The sequence below is a fragment of the Carassius gibelio genome, chromosome B9 (genome assembly GCF_023724105.1).
Source record: "Carassius gibelio isolate Cgi1373 ecotype wild population from Czech Republic chromosome B9, carGib1.2-hapl.c, whole genome shotgun sequence".
Lineage (NCBI taxonomy): Eukaryota > Metazoa > Chordata > Actinopteri > Cypriniformes > Cyprinidae > Carassius > Carassius gibelio.
This window is the reverse complement of record NC_068404.1, coordinates 10095575-10116116: the sequence shown is the minus strand read 5'-3', so window position 1 is coordinate 10116116 and position 20542 is coordinate 10095575. Positions and strand designations below refer to the sequence as shown.

Sequence of the window (20542 nt, the reverse complement as noted above, 5' to 3'; positions counted from 1 at the left end):
AATAACAGATTTACTAGACAATTTTTTACAGCTGGTATAGGAAACAAACTTAACCAAAATATATAAAACACAAATTCAACTTTATTTCAACACAACTGTGTCTTTATTTCGATTCAAAAGCTTTTATGCAGCAACAAACACTGTCATGATAATGTAAACAATAACTAGCTGCCAATTGACCATCAATAAAAGAAAAATAATGTTAGGTCCAGGAGCTTAAAGCTTACAGCTGAGCTGAACAATAAGTGCATACATTTAAAGTAAATATTTAATAAGTTGGCAGCTAGGTGGATAAAAAAAAGTAACAAGATTTTATAAGGTATTCATTTGTCTAGCAATATTGTATGTTTTAAATACTACAATATTGCTAGATTTGTATGTATAATGATAGGATGTGAACATTCATGTTTCACATGACTAATATAGAAATATTTGTGATATTGTCAACAAGTAGAACATTATAAAATATACTAAACATTAGTATTAATAAAATTTATTTATCATGATATTACGTATTAGTATTGTGCTCTCATCTAACTTGAAGAAGGGGCTATTTTACAGTACTTTTCAGTTCGTAATATTTAATGCTACAACATCTACGCACTGCAGTCTTCCAATTTTGCTTAGCTCAATAAACAAAAGAACATCGTTGTGAAATTACATTTGAGAAAATGTCCGGGTGGCTCGTCTGTAAATGTCTTTTCAAATTGGTTGTGTTCTTGCCACGAATGAGCGCTCCGCGTGCTTTACACTTTGTTTTGTTTTGTTCGTCGTCAAACGTGAAGTGAGCTGTCAACATTTTGTCGCTCTTTTAGACATCACCTCTTCGAATGCCGTCTTCCCGGGAGCTCATTTAAAAACTGAAAACCTTCGCTTCACGTCTTAATAAGTCAGGCTCTGATTGGTTCTCTTCTCTCATGCAGTCTGTTCCGTTTTGCCGGTTATTTTGTTCATTCCTCGCATCTCTCCCGTCTGCTGATTTGATTTTCGTCACAGTCTATTTTCGTCTCGTCCTTTATTCGTTGACGATAATGTCAATCAATTTAGTCATAGTTTTAGTCTCCATCAGTGCCTTCTATTTTAGTTTTCGTTTCGTTTTCGTCCGCAAAAATATATTCGTCACGAAAATAATGACGGAAATATTTAGTCAACGAAATTAACACTGCATCCATGCTTACTACAGTTTTGTAGAAAAGCAGTGTGAACACTGACACAAGGGAAAGTAGATTTCTGGATGAACTATTCCTTTAAGATAAAACATGCACTCTCCAGGCCAGCTCTAGTAATCCCTCTCATATGATTTATTTCATACTGAAAAACAACAATTTCCGAAATTTGCGAAAGCATAAACTTGTCTTTCATCACAACTGCTTCAGATGGCATACCTCTCACACACTCTGTGTGAGACGCTTCGTGACTTGGCTTCATTTTCCCGGCATATTAAGAATCATAAGAGAACACAATATCTAACATTCAAATTTTCCACACAAAGTGTTCCCTGGCTTTGGCAACGGAGGGGTTTTCCATGACTTGAGAAGGAAAGTTGGAGTGTTTGTTCTGGACCAAAGGCTGCTGTGGTATTGGGGTGTGGAGGGACCTGTGGTCTCTGTATTCAGTCCAAAGCAGAAGGAGAATAAGTTTCCCAGGGTGCTTTGCTCTTACGTTATGCTCTCCCAGCACTGCTGGCAAAAGACCTCATCTCCCTGACACACACACACACACACATATAGACGCATGCAGAGTCTGATAATAGAAAGCAAGACTCTGCTACAGTGCTCAAGAGCTGAGGCTTTAAAGAGAAAGAAATCTTATGCTCCTTTTCTCCACTCTTTCATCTGCACTTCACTGCAATTAAGGAGGAAGCAGAAGGAGGAAAGAAGTGGCCACTCAGAGGAAGTGGATTCGACTACCCTCATACACTCGGATGCAGACAGAGAGAGATGGGGAGAGAAACAGCGTTTGAGGGAGAAAAAGAGAGCTGGTGTCTGGGGAACTGTCTAAAAACCTGCCTGTCTGGGCTTATCTCTGATGATATGGCTTTGAATGTGAAAATGTACTGATTCGGGAGTCTATTCATAACCATATACTCCAAATGGCATACAAAATGAGTTGTACTCACAAAATCACACAAGAGATGCGACTCTCGATTGAGTCCAATAAGACTAAACATGGACAAGTTGCTAAGCTAAAAGTCAGATTCACTAATAAACATCAAAAGACAGACATACACCATACAAAGCATCTGTGAGAACATTAGGAACATTTCAAAAGCAAAAAGGTCCAAAAGCACTAAGGCTGCACGATAAATCGCATACGATATTTATTGCGCATCTTGTCAGTTAAGCAGTAAACCTCCATCACATGTGTGCTTTCACATGGAGCAGCATTTACTACACAGAGCTGCGCAAAAACGCAATAATATTTTATGCATGTTTTGCGCAGATTGTCAGTGAACAACGGCTCTGTGTAGTAAATGTTGCTCGATGTGAAAGTTACGCTGATTCACACAGAAGTTACTTTCAAACCAAGCAGCTTACTATTGCTTTTTACAATTTGTTAGACCAACTTGAACCCAATCCAAAAACTGCATGGTGGAAATCTTTATCTTTATCCCTTAGATGCAAACATATGTTGCTCCCTACCTTTTGAAACGAGTTTGGGGTGGATATACACTTTAAATTCCTATCTAGTAAATATATACATACACAGACCAAACACACAAAAAAGATAGACAAATTCAGCAGAATGTCATTCTGCAGCAATACACTTAAGATTCACTGGAACGCATCGGGTTCAGGTTTGGTTATTGTTGGGTGTGGCAAATCAGGACCACCATTATGGATACAGGATCATATTGGCGACCATCCTATATGTTAAGCACTGGGAATCAAAACTTGTGAAGAGAAAAATGCTCTCCTTATTGTTTTGGACTGTGTCCCGCATCTGGTGGCTGGATGCAGATTATTGCCTTTAGTTGCTTGGCCAGAGAGAGTTATGAGAGCTCTCGGAGCCGGAGGTGTAACACAATTTTGATGGGAATTGGATTCCGAGGCTAGGAATCACGTGTGGTTGGGACCACGGCTGCCAAAAGAGGCTGGGACACAGAAAGAGGGAGGAATATGAGGAGTGATGGAGAGACAGAGAGAGCACAACGTGAGAGAGAGAAGGAAGGAGAACGGGAACCCAGCGCCAAGAAGGTTTTAGGGAGATTAAAAGCCCAGAGCGAGGGGCTCTTAAGACCATCCTGCTAATTAAATATGTCAAAGCTCATAAAGACACATTGGGGCCTTTTCCCAGAGCCAAGCTTTACCAAACCCACCTAGTCAGCAAAGCCTTCACATCTTGTCAATAAACATTAGTCTGGGCATCAGTAAAACATTCACAAAATGGATTGGTTTATTAAACGTATTACCAATCCCCTTTTTACTACAGTCTCTTTACAGAAAAGAATTGCACATGCCAAAAGACAGTCAATATTCAACGCCTCACACCACAAGACAAAAGCACAGACACACACACACACACACACACGGATGGCAAAGAACCCAAACAACCCCATAAATAACAAAATCTGAAAAGGCCACTGTGGTCCAAGGTGACATGTTCAATAGCCATGTAAGCCCTTTTCCTGTATTCAGTTCAACATGGAAAGTCTGAATTTACAACATACTACTTGGAAAAGTGTAACGGAATATTACTTGATCTCAGACGTCATATTTGGAAGCTCAAACCCAAAATCTGATTTGATGATAAAGACGCACTGCATCATTCATATACTCTATTGAAGTAATTTTGAAAGGTGACATAGAATGCGTTGATACAATATTTTAAATAGTTCTCTGATATCTACATATAAGGTATGTGGCTTATGTAAGGGCAAAAATTATCCAGAAATGGTTTTACTTGTCCATTTACAACCCTAGGAGACTTGAAATGGTCTATTATTACCTTATTTGGAAGGGTCATGAATGATACTGTTGATCTCTGCTCTGATTGGCTGTTTCACAGTGTGGCTCATTTCAGTAGCTCACACAGCAATAGGATTAGGCATCCAACCTTATATGTTAGAGACTGTATCAGACGAAGATACAGATTTGAGAGATTTTGCAAGAATGTTTGATGTACGCGGTATGAACATGATCACTGCGAGACACTGGTGGAGTCAACAAGGTTTGATAGAGAGTTGTGAGTGAGGCTGATGGTGTGGACGCTGTTATAAACGTTTTTGGACTTGTCTTTTCCACTTTTTTTGACACTTTAGAAAGTTAATAAAGTAGGATGTTGCAGTTTAGGGTCAGATATATCTTTATATTACCTTAATTGCAAAAGATCTGGAATAATTTCTGTTTATTTTTATTTATTCATCGTTTTTTGTTTGTTTTAATAGCAATATCTGGCATATATATCTTGGTCTAGAACATGGGCTGGTATACGTTATGCAAAGTTGGAGGCAAAAACATTAATGATCCCGACTGTAACATCAGAGTCAGTGTTATGTTGGGATTCACCTCTTTTTCAGTGGCCTTTTGCACGCACAAGATTTACACGAGGAGGAGGAAATAATGGTGTTTGAGGATCACGGTATGTCATTTCCATGGACAGAACACTTGTTATTTAACTATGCCAAGGTAAATACAGTTTCAGGGCTGCTTTTGGTTCTTGAAGTTGTGCATCAAAAATGAAGTGCAAGATTGATTACCAACATTCTTTAACATATATTTTGTGTTCAACTGAAAAAAGAAACCCATCTAGGTTTGGAACAATGTGAGGGTGAGTAATTTTATTAATTAAATAGCATAATTCTAAATATTATATAGCATATATTTACATTCAAGCATAAAAAATACTTAAATGACTTTATTACTTAATTTACTGTCAAGGTTAAAATAATATTCACTATTGTTACTTTGAAATACAAAACTCATTTCATCTCCAAATTATGCTGCTTTATAACTGTATTTGCTGTAGTTCTCTTGTCTAAGCAGAGTTTTTCTGAAGACTAACCAGCATACTAGAAGTCCCTCTATTAAAATAAGTTATTTTTTTTCCGTTCTTCAATTAATTTCTCAATGAGTCATTTTCTCAATTCAGAATTGATCATTAAAACAGTACACTGTTTTCTTTGGCAGGAATTAAAACGGTAAACAATGAAATCAGTGCAAAAACCCACACTCCCAGTAAATGACCATCTCCATGGATAACTGCACACCTGTAAAACAAATGCTAGCATTGCTCTTCTGCTTTGTGTCATCTTGCACACATCAGACGATGAAACATTTAATGGTCGGAAGCTGGAGATATCAAGTAGGAATGTCCCACATCCGACTTTGAATGGAACACAGCTTATATCTCCTCAACAGGTCAGAGGTCACATGTGTTCTCTGTGGGAGTCCCATATGAGAGCGATGCTCTCCAAAAGTATAGAATGAATGAGGAATGAGAGTGAGAAAGTAAGATTAAGAGCGGAAAGACCCCTGGCCCAATATCATCTCACTCATTTCACTGTAACTGAACTGAGGGTCACACTATGGAGGAAGAGTGGGAGGGTGTGGAGAGGAGCACTGAAGGATGAAGGGAGTAGGCATTGGGACATAGTGAGCATCTGGTGAAAACATGTTCCAACGTCTCATGGGCCACACACACGTTTGGTCCACTTACTGGGCTGCCCTTACAAATTAAACTGTTTCAGAGCAAAACGCAGGATCTTTTTTTCAGTGTAGGCCAGAATCTAACATCCGCTAAACAGTACACTAGAATAAACTGCATTTTAAACCACATCTTTCATTGGTTTGCATTAGGTTTCACTATGTCACTGAGACCTCCGGGACAAAGACTGTAATGGATTTTCTTTAAAGGAGAGGCTGTGTTTGTGGTGTTTTACCATCATGCACACCAAGCTTCAGGCAGTACACATGGTGGAGTGAAAGAATCAGGATATTCCGTATGAAACCCTTTGGTCTCCTATGCACATCACTCTCTCAGCTTTCCAGACCCACATGGCCTGTATGCTCTCTACAGGGGTCTAGAGGGGGCCCTCAGGGGCCAATCCATCAGGCACAAGCACAACGGAACAAGTCTATCAGCAGGGCACTGGAGTAAGACCGGACACAGCTGTGGGCATGAGTGTGTGAGTCCGCACTGATCCAAAGCAAGCGAGAGTGCATTCATTACCTGACTTCTGACAAAGTATACATGCTGCTTTCATCTACCATGGAGGGAGACAGATGCATTCTGGGATTAAGTAAGGACCCCTCACTCGGGTTACATTTTAATCGCTAGTGCTAATTAGGGTTGGGAACTGAGATCTTGCTCTATTTATGACTGGAACAAAGTGATTTACATTTATGACAATGATACTGTTAAATTTATGATAAAAAAAAAAAATGTCTGAAAAAATAAAACTAAATAAAACAAAACAAAATTAAAAGAAACAAAGCAAAAATAAAATAAAAAAACTATAAAAATTAATTAAACAATTAGGCAAAAAAACTATATAAAACAAGCAAAACAAAAATATCCCATAATAAAATTAAATTCAATCTCTAATTCTACTGCCGGGGTACACCAAAGATACAAGGATGTAGGGCTGTGCAAAAAATCGAGTGAGATTTTCATGCACATCTCATCAGTAAAGACGCTCCTGTAATTAGAAGTATATCCCCAGCACGTGCGTTCAGATCAGGGTTGCCAGGTTTTCACAACAAATCCTGCCCAGTTGCTTCTTAAAACTGGTCCAAAACTAGCCCAATCGCGCTTCCGGGAGGTTCCCCGATAAAAAATTGCTTCCCGGGGTTAAAATATAAGTTTTTAGCAGGGTTGCCTTGGTAAAATTCGCATTTTAGGGGCTAAATATCACGTTGTTGGTATTGGGGTTGCTGGGAAAATGTCCGCATGTCAAAGCGACCCCAATACAAATAACATGATATTTAGCCCCTAAAATGCGAATTTTACCAAGGCTACCATGCTAAAAAAGGTATATTTTAACCCCGGGAAGCAATTTTTTTATCGGGGAACCTTCCAGAAGCGCGATTGGGCTAGTTTTTGACTAGTTTTGAGAAGCAACTGGGCAGGATTTGTTGTGAAAACCTGGCAACCCTGATCTGAATGCATGTGCTGGGGATATACTTCTAATTACAGGAGCGTCTTTACTGATGAGATGTGCATGAAAATCTCATTCGATTTTTTGCACAGCCCTACAAGGGTGTAATCTCTGTATGTGTTTTGGGTGGTTATGCATACGTGTCGATGCGTATGGGCAGCATATGCTCTTTCTGCACACCTGGAGGGAGTGAAGATTGCTGACATGAGAAAAAAAAGCACTGCACTCTCTGTTTTCCACACACTTGTAAACAAAGTAAAACCACACAACCACAGGGCATGCTATTCATTTCAAGTATTACCACAGGGCAGAAAGGCAGAGAGAAAGCGTCTGTTCTGTCCTGTTGCTTATAACTTTTGCTCTCAAGTTCTAACCACAATCCCCATTTAAAGCCAATACAGATATCTGTGCAGTCAATCCAACATCAGCTCTGTAAGCACTACCGCTGCATGCAACCAGCTATAGTGCTAACATAAAACTCCACACATTCAGAACCAACATTACATGAAAAATAAATCAAAAATGAACCTCCAACACCCTAAAAATCCACCCAAATCACTAAAGGAGGGAGAGAAAAGACATGCTGGCTTAGGAGAGCCTGTATGGTTTACATTAGCCGAATAGTTTCTGTTCCAATCCTACTATCCCAGAAATGACTTGTGTACACGTCCAAATACAGGGGCAGGAAATTGGCAGATATTTACAGTAATTATTGAGAGCTGGGCTATAGGGGTTTGGGCCCTGTGACAAATATGATATGATGTTAAATTGAGGCAAGCGATAGTGGCAGAGGCACGGGTAATCCAAAGAAAAAGGATTTGAAGGGAGAGAGGCAAACGCTGGCGAGCAAGCAGCGGCCTAGCACACAGTAATAGGTTTTCATTACATTGCAATCTCTTTTAAATAATCCTATTCATTTTTCATGAGGTCAATTTTTCCCAGCAGACGAGAGATAGAAGGCCAAATACGTTTCTCAGTGGGCTGTGATCCGTCATGTGATGATAGATTGCACAAGCTTAAAAAAAAAAGCTAGCTTAAAAACTGCTTATGCAGATATACAAACAAACAGACATAAAGACAAACACAAACTTCATATGCTAGATGCGCTCAGAGATTTGGATGCATTGAGTGAAAGGAAAGGATTTACAAGAAGAACAAAAGCAAATCAATCAGAAAGGGGTGGAGGGATAATTATTTCATAATTGTCTGTTTCAAATGTGTGAAAGCTTATTGACTCAGCAGCAAATATAAGTTAAAGATGTCGGGTGTGTTAGCTGGCACTAGCAATTCTGGGTTTGAAACAATGTGCTATTGTGTGGAAAAACTGGCTTATCCTTTGTCCTGTATACAATGATTTGCAGGGAGTTTTAGCCAATCAACTTACAGAAACCAATGTCGCGTCCCACATAACTTCAGTTTTCACCCAAACTCAATTTATGAGTGAAATGTTTCTGTCTCTCGGAGACAAATAAGCTTAACTGGCATGAAAAATGACAATGTTGCAGAAGCATTAAGAGACAGTTAGAATAAATACATAGTGAATAAAATGAATAAGATATGTCAAGTCATATTTATTTATACAGCGCTTCTTACAATACAGATGGCTTCAAAGCAGCTTCTCATTAATAATCAGAAAAGCATCAGTGTTGCTGTTATAAAATGAAACAATAATGAAATGAATACAGCTCTACAGAAGACAATAGTATTATTATTCATTTCAGTTTAGTTCAATTTTTCAATTCATTTCAACTGTGCATGTTGAAAAGTGAATCAATTATGAGTTCAATTCAACTCAAGGCAACAGTGTATTTTCAGGTCAAGTCAGGTCAATGTTGATTCAGTTGAGTTCAATAACAGTGGCAATGTTGAAAAAGCTAAAAGGTAGTTACTAACTGGCCCATCTCTAAATCTTTATGTTTATGATATTCTGATTTCTACACATGGTGTAAGACTTTATGGTCAAAAAGACTGCTTAGGCTTATTTATCATCTACCAATCACAACTGTATAATTGTATTTTTCTGTGAAACATAATGGAAGATGTCATGAGGGTGAGTAAATAACAGAATGTACATTTTTGGGTTTAAGTATCATTCATGTCCGTAGCACAATCTGTGTGGGAAGAGTTATGCAAAGTGTGATTCTAGACCAATGACATTTTAGTGGATGGAGTTACTGGAGGTAACAGCAGAAATAAAAACCAAACCATTGACAAAATGTACTGCCTTAGCAAATAAATACAAATAACATGTAAAGGCAAACAAAAGATGGTATGTTTTCTAACCAAAGTGTATAAACTGATCAAAACACACGCATTATGATTGAGATCTGAACAACATTCATGTCCTGCTAATGATACAATACAACAAACCAACTGCACAATGTCAATCTCTTATAAACAGTTATTTCCTGTTTTTCAATTCAACTGTAGATAATGTGGTTTTCCCATAATGGTGGTTTTCCCACATTACAAATCTAATTCTGGTTCCACAGAGAGCGGTAAAACAATACAAAATAGGTCAATGAATAATGCTTCTCCAGAAAGACACATGCTCATCGAACAGATGTACTCCAACTCTGCTGGTGAGAACAAAAGCTCAGGAGAATAACACACTTTGGCCTTGGACCTCCACACACAGATGAAAGACGAGCATTTAGGACAGTTTCTGATCAAAAGAAGCCAGGAATAAAGGACTCTGAGTGCAAGCATTCATCTTGAAGTGCAATCGTACGAGCACATGGGGATGAAGCATTTTCTCTGGAGAGGCTGGTATTAGGTTTATGCAAGAAATGCAATTATGCTAGTACCTATTTTACACGGTTCACTCTTGAATGATCATATATATATTAGCATTTATGTAACAAAGTTGGGAATCAGAGATGATTCCCCAATTCGATTCAAATTTAATAGTTCTTGATAAAAATTTGTAGTTATTATAACTAATATATATATATATATATATATATATATATATATATATATATATATATATATATATATATATATATATATATATATATATATATATATATATATGTAAACCTTTTTAAAGAATCAAAATGTAAAATTGTTCAGTAATATGACTGAGGGTTAAGTGCTTTATCATAAAAATACACATTCCAGTAATCATGAAAGTTCATGAAGTTACTATATTCATGAGTGATTGTTCAGGAACAGTTTTAGGATAGTAAGTGGTTCACATAGGTGTTAATTTGTTTTAAAGATGAGTGAGGACAAACATGAAGGCTTGGCTCATGAATATTAATTAAGTTTTGGACACAAATTAACATTATCTTTTAAAAGCTTCTTCTGTATCATATACACCCCTGCTGCAAGCTAATTTTATAAAGGGATGGGGACCAAATCGACCACTGTAATTGACCTTTACCAAGAAATTGATTGACAGGTGATCTGACCTATCATAACAGCCAGTCTCCATTAACAAACCAGACAAGAGAGTAGATTAATGAAGTCGTGGCCTAATGGTTAGAGGGTTGGACTCCCAATCGAAGGGTTGTAGGTTCTAGTCTCGGGCCGGACGGAATTGTGGGTGGGGGGAGTGCATGTACAGTTCTCTCTCCACCTTCAATACCATGACTTAGGTGCCCTTGAGCAAGGCATCGAACCCCCAACTGCTCCCCGGGCGCCGCAGCATAACAGTGTGCTCACAGTGTGTGTGTGTGTGTTCACTGCTCTGTGTGTGTGCATTTCGGATGGGTTAAATGCAGAGCACAAATTCTGAGTATGGGTCACCATACTTGGCTGTATGTCACTTCCCTTTTTTTTTTTTTTTTTTTTTTATTTTACTTTTTGTTTGAAGCTTTAACTACTGAAGAGGACGATCAGTTCGGGATCACTTCGCAAACTGTCATAACACATTGGACAGAATGACAAAACGGTATTTATTGTTCGAATTTCTTACAGAATGACAAAATTGGAAAGCTGATACTTTGTTTCATACCAAAAGTAACTGCTCTGTCTTGTCTGTTTGCATGTTGTCAGTTTCCTCTTTGCTCCAAAATGTATTTTGTGAGAATGTGATGAGTGGCGTGAGAGTGCCAAGGCATGTTGGACACAGCAACAGTAACTAAGGAGGGGTTTGCAAAGGGTCAATTGACACCTATGGCTCCAGAGGAGAGTCAAGATGAGGTCAGAGAGATAAAAAAATAGCTCTACATCCATTATGCTCACTCATTAAGTCATAGAAACTAGCAAAAAAAGGTGGTTTTGAATGAGGAAAAGTCTTTTGCTCTGTGTCTATTAGAAATACACACTCTTACACTATCACGATAATGAAAGCCAATCAATTGTTGGCATAGTCGATTGCCGCCACCGAAACATTACTTTGCGTGGACCAAATATGGAAAACTAATGAAGTGTAATTGAAATTCTGCTGCATCCAGCGTTTTAAGAGAGTGAAATATTTCTCATTCAGTGTGTTATGGAAAAAGGCAGAGCTAATAGGGTCATCCTTAGCTAATGTGTGGAAATGTGCTGCACTGTTCAATTCTCATGCGAGCGTTCAATTTTTAGAGCCGTCGCACCCATCACGCCATCTCATTTCTTTTTTAGTGATCCCTCTATTCCTCAGAGGCAGTCATCCAGTGGACCCTCTTCTCTCTTCTCATCTGCACCTCCAGCACCTCTATAATCTCCTCTCTCACTCTCATTACTCCTTTTCTATCCTGTCTCCGTCCTGAGGGAGGAAAGGTGGGACAAGTCTGTCATCATTCTCCCCTGCAGCTCTCTGCAAAAAATCTTCTTGCTAAGACACAAACCGATGGACTCCCTTAAACTGCTTAGTGGAGTGCTGCAGTCTGAATATTTGCTGCAGGTATGGGTATCATAAAGCTAGTCTCTTATCTTTTTAGCCTTTACTGTAGGCAGAACTGAGACAAGAATAAAGGGTAGGACATGATCAGAGAATTATATAAGATGTTTGAACAGAAGTTATGGTCACCACAAGAGCACACATTGCAACCATAATATGCAAATTGATGATGATGTACATATATACAAATCATAATGAAATAAGTAGAATAAACAGTGACAATTCTTATTACATTCTCAGTGCTGTAGTAAACATTTTTTCAAATTGTTTTCTTATGAAAATCAATAGTTCTGTATTACCGTGATAATGAAAAAAAAATGTAGCTTTTTCATGTATATGTATGTTATGTATATACAAACACACACACAGGTGCATCTAAAAAAATTTGAATATCATGGAAAGGTTTTTTCCTTTTTGTAATTTCATTAAAAAAAGAAAACTTTCTTATATTCTTATAAGAAATATTTCCAAAGTTTTTTTGTTTTAATTCTAATGGTTATGACTTACAGCTTAGGGAAATAAACAAATCAGTATCTCAAAAATTTTGAATATTTTCTCAAAAGATCAATCAAAAAAAGATTTACAAAAAAATAAATGTTAAAAATCTCCAGAGCAGGTTTAATTATGCACTCAATACTTAGTTGGGGTTCTTTTTGCATGAATTACTGCTTTAGTGCAGTGTGGTGGAAGCGATCAGCCTGTGGCACTGCTGAGGTGTTACTGAAGCCCAGGTTGCTTTGATAGCAGCCTTCACCTCCTCTATATTGTCAGATGTTGCTTATCTTCCTCTTTACAACACCCCAAATATTCTCTGTGAGGTTCAGGTCAGGTGAGTTGGCTGGCCAATCAAGCACAATAATATAATGGCCATAAAACCAATGGAAAGTAGTTTTGTTACATTGGGCAGGTGATAAAGTCCAGCTGCAAAATGAAATCAGCATCTCCATAAAGCTTGCCGGCAGATGGAAGCATAAAGTGCTTCAAAATCTTCTGGTAGATGGCTGCATTGACTTTGGACTTGATAAAGCACAATGGAGAAACACCAGTAGACATCACAGGACCCAAATCATTACTGATCATTCAGAAACTTAACACTGGACTTCAAACAGCTTGGATTCTGTGCCTCTCCAGTCTTCCTCCAGACTCCAAACCTTGATTTCCAAATTAAATGCAAAATTTACTTTCATCTGAAAAGATGACTGTGGACCACTGAACAACAGTCCAACTCTTTTTCCCGTTACCCCAGGTGAAATGCTTCTGACGTTTTTTTTTTTTTTTTTTGGTTCAGGAGTGGCTTGGTTCTAGGAATGTGACAGTTGTATCTCTTTTCCTGAAGACATCTGAGTGTGTAGACTCTTGACTCCGGCTTCAGTCCACTCCTTGTGAAGCTCTCCCAAGTTCTTGAATCAGCTTTTCCTGACAATCTTCTCAAGGCAGTGGTCATCCCTTTTGCTTGTGCACCTTTTACTACCACAACTGCCATCTATCAAGCTCAATATCAAGCTTTTTTTTTTTAATTAAAATTATAAAACAAATAAAGACTTTTTCCATGATATAAAAATTTTTGAGAGTGCACTTGTATTCAACCAACAGCTCAGCTATTCCAACACAGTTAGTGAATGTTCAATGGATGATGTAAATCGGTACAATTTACTTTATAACCCCATCAACAGTAACAAAACAACACTGGTGTACTTCCTGAGCTCTTCATTAACAAAGTTACTTTCCTGCCAACCGGCCAGGAAAACAAATCGCCACTAAAGCAGTCATACCAGCGCATACACAGTAATCACAACAAAGCCATTACAGCAGCTGTAAACCTAAATCTAGTGTACAGGTTTCCATCCTCCCAGCTATTCATGCCTCTGAGGAGATCCAGAGAGAGGCCAGTGGCATAATTCACTCGATTTCTCTCCTTTTAATGTGCCTACGCCCAGGTGAATATGAGCGTACACCCAAAAATTTCAATTAAAAAACTATTCAAACTTTCTATTATTCATGAACTAAAGAGGGCTCTCTTTATTGGTTATGTATTATTAATATCCTAGCGCTCGTATTAAAGACGATCCAATTTCATATCCAGCACTTGGAACCAAATTACAGTGGGTTTTTATTCATGGCTGAATTGGAGCGCTGGCTATTGTGCAGCCCACCATAGCTACAGTCACCACGGTCACCAGAGAGTAGCCCTCCGTCCGCCCTCGACATATTGAGCTCTTCAATACTTGCACTATTGTTTTTTAAAAAGCCATCATGTGACACAGATTTGGTCTGTAGCCGTGGCTGATGTATCAGATATAGAGCGCCGCTGATTAGATTTTCAAGGTAATGTTGGAACACAAGAGATTAATTGTGTTACAGTGAGGAGGAGCATTGATTCATCCCCCAGCATGCACTTAGACCAGTCAGCCCACATTTCACATTGAAGAGACTGCTAGAACATGGATGGTTTCCACTCCTCTTAATATGATATATTCTAAATACGGTTTGTGTGTGTGTATATATATATATGTATATATATATATGAGATCCACTCACAGGTGGATAATGGAATTAGATTTGAGTCAAAAATATAAAATGAAAGCAATATATACACCACGGTTCAAAGGTTTGGGGTCAGTAAGATTTTTATAATTGTATTACTTTACATCAAAAATGCAATATAAACAATAATACTGTAAGATTTTTAGAATTTTGGATTTTTACAGTTCAAACAAACTTTAAAATGTAATTTATTCCTGTGATGCAGAGCTGAATTTTCCACAGCCATTATTTTAGACTCCAGTGTCACATGATCCTTCAGAAATGATTATTCTGGGTTGATTTAGTGCTGATTTTTGATTAGTAATATGCATTGCTAAGAATTCATTTGGACAAATTTTAAGGCAATTTTCTCAATATTTAGATTTTTTTCCACCCTCAGATTCCAGATTTTCAAATAGTTGTATCTCGGCCAAATATTGTCCAACCCTAACAAACCATACATCAACGGAAAGCTTATTTATCCAGTTGCATAAATCTCTTGACACTTAAGACTGGTTTTGTGGTCCAGGGTCACATATTTGCTCAAAATGTTATACTTTTCCATTTCCATTGATAGGAAAACACAGAGAGAAGGCAGAGAGAGAATAATGTGAATGACTTACCCAGATCCATTCTCTTAGATGACTTCACATGATTCTGCTCCATATGACCCTGCTGACCTCCGTCAGTCAAAGAAGCATCAGCTGAACGAAGACCTGAACTCAGACTGGAGACACACACAAACACGGGCAAACATGAGTTTCTTTAATATTTTTATTAAATAGTCAGTGAATAAAATATTGCACTGTTTTTTTTTTTACTAGTCTGACAGAAAAATAGTAAACTACTCAGTGGGATTAATGCTTAACTCTATATCTGCCGTTTACAATAAAAAACTGATGTCAGATAATTTAGCTAGTTTGTGGTCAGAGGAACAGTCAGATTTTTCCATGTGCAGACAAATACTCAAGTCATGTGACCAACTGGTGTCAAAAATAATCAACTAGCCGGTGCAACCCCTACATGGAGAAAAAGACATGTTTGTCAATTTCAGTCCAAGAAAAAATCATTGTTACCTCTGCTGGAGTGTCAGGCTGTCCTGTCTATGAGGATTAGCAGCGAAGCTTTCATCATCCCCCTCTTCCATGTGACCGTATCCCCCATTTGAAACTGTGAGAGAACAGGCAAACCACAAAAAGAGAAAAGCAATCATTAGAGCTCTGAGGAAATATTATGCGGGCTCATTTAAGAGGGGTCTGCTGGGGTCAGGCCAGCGGTGGAGAAGGGTGACAGTCTGAGACAGACAGAGACAGAGACCATTATCAGCTCCAACACACTGCAATCTCCACTCACCTTTAATGATCTTTCACTCCTATGATAATGGGACTGGGCCCTTGGCTTGACTTGATTTTTCCCTCTCTAAGCTTGGTTAAGCTTGTAAGAGTGTATGAGTGTGTGTCTGACAGAGACTTAGTCTCTATAACTAAACATATGTTATTAACACTATTATTGGCATAATTAGTCAGTTTGCAATCTTCAATATCCTTAATTAGTAATGTTTATTGTAACTCTATTTATTATTTACTAGTATGTTATTTATCCAGTGTAGAACAACAAGTGTAGACCACAAAGCAATCACTTCTTTGTTTTACATGCACTGTATACATTACTTTTCATACCGTTCAGTATATTTTAAAATCTAATTTATTCCTGCCAGGCAAAGCTGAAAATTCAGCAGCCACATGGTCCTTCATCACATTATTAATGTGATAATTTAATGCTTCCTTACTACTAAAAATATGATTTTAATACTTTAATTCATTAATTTCGAACAGTAGTGTAAACAAAAAAGTGCAACCTAAAAATAGTTTATACAAAAATAAATATGCACAGCCCTATTTTCTAAGTATGTACAGTAGGTAAATTTATTTCATGCCAATAAAGCATATTAAACAGAATTATTATATATATATTAAACAGATTATATATATATATTTGTTTGTGGGATATATGCAGTGCACTGTCTTCGCAGGTTAATGAGGATGAAACCAACAGCCCAACAGAAGTGTAGTGAGGAGATGAAAGACAGCAAGCACAGTTAGCAGGATGATGCAGTGACTGTGTACTCCGTTCATGTCTCATTTGCCTAAAGAGACTACACTCTACTGTTGCCTTGTTCTTGCTAGTCAACACAGAAGCCTGGCTTAAACCACCTGCTGCAGAAACAAAGACACAATGAGCTGTTTCTAAGCTCTTTCTTGCCCTTTATTATTTAGTTGAGGTTTTCAACTACTGTATCTGAAGCCCCACATGACAAAGACCTCATTCTGTTAGGCCAAATAGTGCAGAACCAAAACAAAGGCTTGAGGTCTTTGTCTAAAGGCCAACAATGCGCAATTGCAAACAAATGCCTCAGATTCCCAGACCCTTAGCGAATGCATTTTACAAACAATCTACAGTATGAACAGACGCTCACAAACAGTTCCAGATTTAGACTGAACCTTTGTAATCATTTCCTAAACCATTTCCTTTAGCAGATCAACTGATTATGACAGCTGCTGCGGTAGTTGTTGACTGTGAAAAAAAATTTGTAAACACCATAAACATTGTAAAAAATGCATTTATATATATAAAAGTACCAAACACACACACAAAACATTATTACAATAAATATTGGCTGTCAAGTATATGTGAAATACATATAATTAATTTAAATAATGAATAATTAATTTTGGCTGAGAAATCAATGCTCTGAATGTTGTCACGTTAACTTTACAAATCATAGCTTGATTTCGGTGAACTTTAGAGAGAAAAAAAATTCAATAAAATACAAAACCATAAAATGTTTTACTTCTTCCTGTGTGTTGGTGGGATATGGATAGCACGTTGTTCTGTCTTCTTGATAGAGTGTCTGTGTTTTGGCGGAGTGGAGTTGGATATCGGGCCTGACAATCACATAGATCAGTGCGCCCCACCCAGCAGAACTTCATCATTACTCATCAGACTGCACTGGGATGACTGCTTATTAGTATTATATATCTCATCTGTTTGTGTGCTGCACAACTGCCATAATACATCAAGCGCACAGACGCACACATGCACGCTCGCACACACACACACACACAGAGATGAACTGATGTTGGAGTGAATGAAAAAATGGATGTGCGTTGCATACAAACGCACATACACACATTTGCAGGCGCACACACTCACGATTATTTATCTGCTAAAGTGTGGCGTAGTCGAAATGAAATAAGTTGTTCCTTCAGAAGATGATGGATCAATGGCTCTTCCAGCTAAAACAGGGTTATTAATCCTAAACGGTGTGTGCTACCAGACCTCTCGCCTGCACTAGCAAAACACATCCTTATGTAAAACATTAACTGAAATAAAAGCCATGTTTCTCTCCAAGAGGGCTGGGTATGAATCTATTACCAAAAACACTGGACAGATATAATATTTCACATCTGTGTACAATATTCATAATGACATTGAGCAGAAGAGGGGTTGGCTGCACAAGTATTGCTAGGAGAACATGAGGCATTTCCTGAACTGAAAATATTGTGTTACACACACACAGAAACTATATATTGTGGAAAGATTTAATGGGAGAAATTGCAACACTCTCGGTAAGGCAGCTGTGGGAATTGAAGTACCATCTTTGAGTTAAAAGCAAAATTGCCTTGGCAAAGTCATCAAATTACTGTAATTAATCTAAATTACTCTACAACTCACATGCACATAAGCTGGAACGAATACTATTGAAAAATACTGTTTTTAAGCATGATTTGAGATACCTCTAGAAACAATTTGATGTGGACAAACATCTGATAAAAAATCATTTTTTAAATGTATATTTAACATCTGACAGGAAACATCTTAGAGATGCATTGCAGATGTATTGTCTTCTTGATGAAAACACACATCAAACTAATCTCTCTGCAATTTACATGTTCTATCACGACATTACCAAAAAAATTATTCAGACCATTTTAGATATTTCAATCTTATAGTCTTTTCTAATTCAAACAGATTGAAGCTGGACCAACATGACTAGAAATAACCGCTGAGGAACATAGTTAAGATGGGCTTCGAGTGAGATGCTCTTCAAGACAGATGTCACCACAAATAGCTAGTTTCAACAGAAAGCATGCTGGGAACTAGAGATAAATGAACCGTTCCAGCTTTCCTTTGAGTGTTTTGGAGCCGTGGCCTTGTGGTTAGCACATATGCGCTAACGAATTTAGCTGCCCATGCATTTAAAACGCAACACATAATTTTCCTATCTCTCATTCCCTGTCTGCTTTCCTCTCAATAAAAATAACTTATGAAGCATCACTGCAGTCCCGGACATGTACCACAATCATACCATGTTTTTGTACATGCATTTGTACATTAAAGTACCTTATAATAATATTAGTTCTGTCAAATTATTAATTGTGATTAATCGCAAACAAAAAATGTATGTGTTCTGTGTATATTTATTATGTATATATAAATGCACACACATACAGTATATATTTTGAAAATGTACATGTCTATATTTATATTTATATAATTTATATTATAAATATATTTAATATATAAAAATAACAGTTCAATGTAAAAAAAAAAAAAAAAGATTGTTAGTTTTAATAAATAAAACATTTACAAAAATCAAGGAAATTTATCTGCCAATTTTTTCTTTTTGTTGTATCTAAAACGTACCGAACCGAGACACCAGTGTATCGTCTTGAACCGAACCATGAATTTTGTGAGCCGTTACACCCATAGTATATATATATATATATATATATATATACATATACATACACAGCACAAACACATATATTATGTAAACTAAATCTTTTATTTTGATGCGATTAATCGCGATTAATTATTTGAAAGCACTAAATATTATGTAAATACTATGATATATGAATACAGCAATCATTCAGTACCATGGTATATGTGAAGTACCATATTATTATCGTTTGATACATCATCAATCTTTTTTGTAAATGCAGAAAAAAAAGAAGAAAAAAGGCTTGAAATGTAGCAAATAAACAAGAACACCCTTAATTGAAACTCCACAGAACTCAAAGTTCATCTTCTCATGAAGGCGTAAGAGGGCAGGGAAAAACTCGTCCCACACCAGAGACGGACAGAGTTCAGAAACAGTAATAATCATACCATCCCACACTTCCGCCCTCCTCACTGTTATCCAGGGTTATAATTAGAGCGATTCTCCCGAGGAGCACCACTTCAAAAGCAAACACAATACACATACATATGTACGAAATCATTAGCTTTCATTTACAGCTCATACAACTACCAGTAAATTACTTCCCTCAGCCCAAATGGCTATGCCACGCTAAAAAATTCAGCACTCTCTTGATGAGAGCATTATGCATTTTAAATTGTTTGCTACGCTATGTTACGAGCGGACCGCATTACTGTTGCGCCTTTGGAAACATGGCCTAGATAAAACGCACATCAACTTAATGATTTCAAGGTCAGGGCGAGAGAAACCAACACAAACACACGATCACAGCACGAGGGGAGGGCTTGCTTTCCTTTTTATTATTTTTTTTTCTTCTTTGCTGTCATACTTTCTTTGCTTATGAGACAACCGTACCTAGAACCACTTCCAGTCAGAGAGAGAAAAGAAGGAATATTTTTGAACTGCATATATTTATGAGAGTGAGAGCATTGGTCTATCAAGGAAATAAGCAACGGGGAGAAGCGTGAGGTGTCAGGGAGGGGAGATATGAAGCTGATGCGGCAGATATTGGACTATTTGTATTATTTCTTAGAATTGTGCGCTCTGGGAATCCCAATGAGTACAGTGTGTGCGAAACGGGAAAAGCTTCAGACACGTGAAGCAGGCAGCTCCATTTTAAGCCCCTCTCTCGATCTGTCTGTCTCTGGTTGTGCTGAAATCCTGGAGGAGGAGTGTTACTCTTTCATGTTCGGTTAAAAGGATGGTCCACACGACAGGCTATGCACACAGGCATTTCACATGAAAAGAATTGCAAATGTGCTCCAATTCTCCGACGAGTTAAACTTCCAGTTTCTAATACAGCTGTGATAAAAGAGTCTTTCTAGGC

The 20542-nt window shown here is 37.6% G+C and overlaps 1 protein-coding gene across 9 annotated transcripts in view; it reads right to left on the bottom strand.

The window, feature by feature from the left end:
- The window catches only part of pard3bb (par-3 family cell polarity regulator beta b), a 287760-nt gene that overhangs the window by 114786 nt on the left and 152432 nt on the right, over nt 1-20542 (bottom strand). For all 9 annotated transcript variants that reach the window (XM_052565052.1, XM_052565050.1, XM_052565049.1 and 6 more), the window contains exons 15-16: nt 15530-15623; nt 15077-15180 (exon numbers count right to left, since the gene is read on the bottom strand). In XM_052565052.1, the coding sequence (XP_052421012.1) occupies nt 15077-15180; nt 15530-15623 (198 nt within the window). The remainder of the gene's footprint in view (nt 1-15076; nt 15181-15529; nt 15624-20542) is intronic.